The sequence below is a fragment of the Trachymyrmex septentrionalis genome, unplaced genomic scaffold, assembly GCF_001594115.1.
Source record: "Trachymyrmex septentrionalis isolate Tsep2-gDNA-1 unplaced genomic scaffold, Tsep1.0 scaffold31, whole genome shotgun sequence".
Taxonomy (NCBI): Eukaryota; Metazoa; Arthropoda; class Insecta; order Hymenoptera; family Formicidae; genus Trachymyrmex; species Trachymyrmex septentrionalis.
Window position 1 is genome coordinate 1723556 of NW_017305474.1, and position 3404 is coordinate 1726959.

General features: G+C 31.0%; 2 protein-coding genes across 3 annotated transcripts in view; both read right to left on the reverse strand.

Annotated features, from left to right (window-relative positions):
* The window catches only part of LOC108749700 (inositol oxygenase), a 5746-nt gene extending 5040 nt beyond the window's left edge, over nucleotides 1–706 (reverse strand). The window contains exon 1 of the mRNA XM_018488590.1: nucleotides 601–706. Coding sequence (XP_018344092.1) covers nucleotides 601–618 — 18 coding nt within the window. The 5' untranslated portion in view covers nucleotides 619–706. The remainder of the gene's footprint in view (nucleotides 1–600) is intronic.
* A 2340-nt stretch (nucleotides 707–3046) lies between these two features.
* Nucleotides 3047–3404, reverse strand: part of LOC108749698 (splicing factor, suppressor of white-apricot homolog) — a 5981-nt gene continuing 5623 nt past the window's right edge. For both annotated transcript variants that reach the window (XM_018488588.1, XM_018488587.1), the window contains exon 8: nucleotides 3047–3265. In XM_018488588.1, the coding sequence (XP_018344090.1) occupies nucleotides 3103–3265 (163 nt within the window). In that variant the 3' untranslated portion in view covers nucleotides 3047–3102. The remainder of the gene's footprint in view (nucleotides 3266–3404) is intronic.

Genomic DNA, 3404 nt, shown 5'->3' on the forward strand with positions numbered 1-3404 from the left:
TTTATTTATATTATTATTAATTTCAAGTGCTTTTTCAAGTATAATATTATAATTTAGTATTTTAAATTTACAAAAGAAGATTTATATGACATAAACAAATTTGTGACGCGATTAGCACTGATATGCATTGTGTAATAGTGGATTATTAATCTCTTTTTTTAAATATATAAAATATCTTAAGATGCGAAAAAATTATCAAGCACATTTCACGTGCAATTTCACTATATCCATAGAACGAATTCCACACAAAAAAAAATAAAATAAAATTTACAACGTGTCTGTATAACATTTTAATCGCGAATTCGAATAAAAAGTTGTATTCGTTCAAAAATAATGTCTACTAAATTAATCGGTTTTTTTATATAAATTGTGTAAAAAATAAATTCAGAAAGACACAATAAAATTGATAAATGTTAAAAATGATATAATAATTTGACAACTATGTAAGTATCACCTGCTAAATTTACAAATTAAGAAGTAATTTATAAAATAATAATACAATTTCTCGAGAAAGTCTTGTTCTTCGTGATATTATCTTATTAAATCTTGAATTCCGAAATTTTAGATACGAATTCGAGTTAATAATAAGTAACAACTTACGGCTGTCGCGACGGACATTTCGTAGTGTTGTATTTGTGTGGTTACTGGTGGAAATGCAACTGCCGTCTGTCTTACCCTGCACAGAACTGCGAGTTAACTTATAAAGTCGAAGACAGTTCACCCTTGATCCTCATATCACTTGATGGACCGACGATGGTGGTGGTGGTAGTCACAAGCACAAACGTCAAATCACATCGCCGCTGTCTATCGCACCCTTCCCTCTCCATATTCCGCAATTTCGAACTATTGTAAACATGAGTATAAACGGAATAAATTGTTGTAAATTTTTATCTGATATCACATCTCTGCAATTTACGTAAAAATTATTGCGTCATACAAATCGGTATAGCGCGATTTGCGTTCAATACGCTATGCGATAAAAGTATTATTAAAAAATGAATTATTGCAAATTTTTATCTATCAAAATATCAAATCCCCGCGATTTATAAATATACAAATTATTGCGTCGTACAAATCGGTCCAGCATGATCTGATTTAATACGCCATGCGATAAAATTGAAGTATCTAAGAATGTTTTCAGGTTCTCGTGAAATTTCCAGTACAGCTCGAGTAGTTCAAGTCAGAGTTAATTTCTTAGATAAGCAAATGCCGTCGCGTTAAAATCAAAATACGGTAATTATCATGATAATTATAGAAATTGGACCAAAACTGGTGTAAAAAGATATCATTCATCGTCAGTCGTGAATGACGTTCTTTATGACGAAAGAAATGAGCTCTATGAACGCTTTGAAAAATAATTTATGACCGTAATTTCTTTATTTTAGCGATTTGCTTTCAATGTCATGAATGCATGTCTTGTTCATATTGTGTTCTTCCAAAGATTTGCTTAATCATGAAAAACAGCAAATTCTATAGCAAAATGATTAATATAATACATTTTAATATTCTAAATTAAAAAGCAAGTAAAACATACGAATAAGAAAGTGTTTTAGAATGCCTGATAATTTTTAACAACGCTTTCAAACTGAATGAAACTACTTCCCTTTTCTTATTAAAAAAAAAATGCGTAACAAAATAAAACAATGAAACAAATGAATGCCGATAATAGCAAATAAATCTAAAAATAAATTTCTAAATTGTCTACTCAGAGATCAGTGATTTGTAACACTGATAATAGTGACGTACATAAATAGTTCGTTTAATCGCGTTGCCATAATGCTCGGTTGACACTTGGCACAACCGATGTGCGAATGATGTCAAATATATAATAGAATTGTTACCATTCCGCGGTAAATGGATTCAATTGCCACGCTTTTATGGGTTGCGCGTGATGTGTGAAGTTCTTTAAGGATTCACAGCGACTGCGCGAAAATACGATGACAGGACGATAAGAAAATGATATAACATTAGCATTTACGTATACAAAAGATAGTATTTACAATTTACGCGTGGAAATATCCAATTTGATAACCTTTGATATTGCATAATATCGCCAGTTTTATATGACTTTCAGAAAACTGTATGTTCGTTATCGAAATTATTGCAATTCATCGTAAACTCAATATTTTTTCAAACATTAGACTTCGAATAATATGTAATATTTTGTATATTTAAAGACCAATTTGCTTTTCAGATATTATTTTCAACTCGTAATGTATAATTCTTCTGTAGAGTGCTAAAAATTAGCTTAGAAAAATAAAGAAGAGGAGAAAGGAATTTCTGTAATATATTACGTAAAAAATTAAACATGTACATAATTAAATTTCTTATTGGACATTCCATTTCTTTACTTTCCCTTTTATATATATGGATAATATTTTTGAGGCTTTTACAGGTATTTTTTTTCAGAGATATCAAAGGGTTAGTTACAGGTTATCAACGTGTTGTGATCCATTGCTAATGCCAACATTTCGTGAACCTTGCCGTTCACTTCATCAAAGCGCACTGATATAGTATCAGTGTATTCCTCGCCTTGGATAGCGAGCATGTAACTTTTTCTTTAGAACGGAAAAGTAAAAATTTTTATACATGTATGTACCTACATGTACACACACATATATATTCAAAAAAATTTTTATTTTTTTGGTTGTTTAGGGAAAAAGTTAATAAATAATCGCTGATGAGGTGAATAGCAAGGTTCACGAAACGTTGGCATTAGCAATGGATCATGACACCATAGCGATAATTGCATACAATTGAAAGAAATTCAGGAATGGGAAGTTCGGTAAATAGTTGAGCAGCAGATAAATAAGTGACTTCGAAAAATATTATCATCCGATGAATGAGTAATGGAAAATGGAAAGAAACATATGTAAGAGGCGCAAGAGGTATACTGCAAACACCTGGAAAGATTAAAGAGTAAATTCTTCATATTTTTTCATGACAAAAGTGGTATCAAATTTGTCGCTGTTACAATATGCGATTATAATAGACGTTATTTATAATTTTATATATATATATATATATATATATATATATGTGGATGTACGTATATACATTTTTGACATAAACTTATTTAAAAATCAAGCAAAAATACGATCATCAAGGCGAGCTGGAGTCCGAATAGCTCGTGTTGCTCTCTCGCCGTCGTGAATTGTGTCGGTGTCTGTGCGAGGGACTGCGCGAGCGTGATCTGTGCCGCGAGGATGACTTCTTGCTCTTCTTAGATCTGTGCGAGCGAGAGGAACTTGAACTGTCGTAATTGCTGAAACGTTCATGTAAATTTAATAATTAAAATAATAGTTTTTAAAAAGCGATGTTTTAAAAGAAAAACTACAAGTGGGGCTATAAATTTAGCAACAGTTTCAACAGAATGCACGTTAAAGGTACAATTTAAATATAGG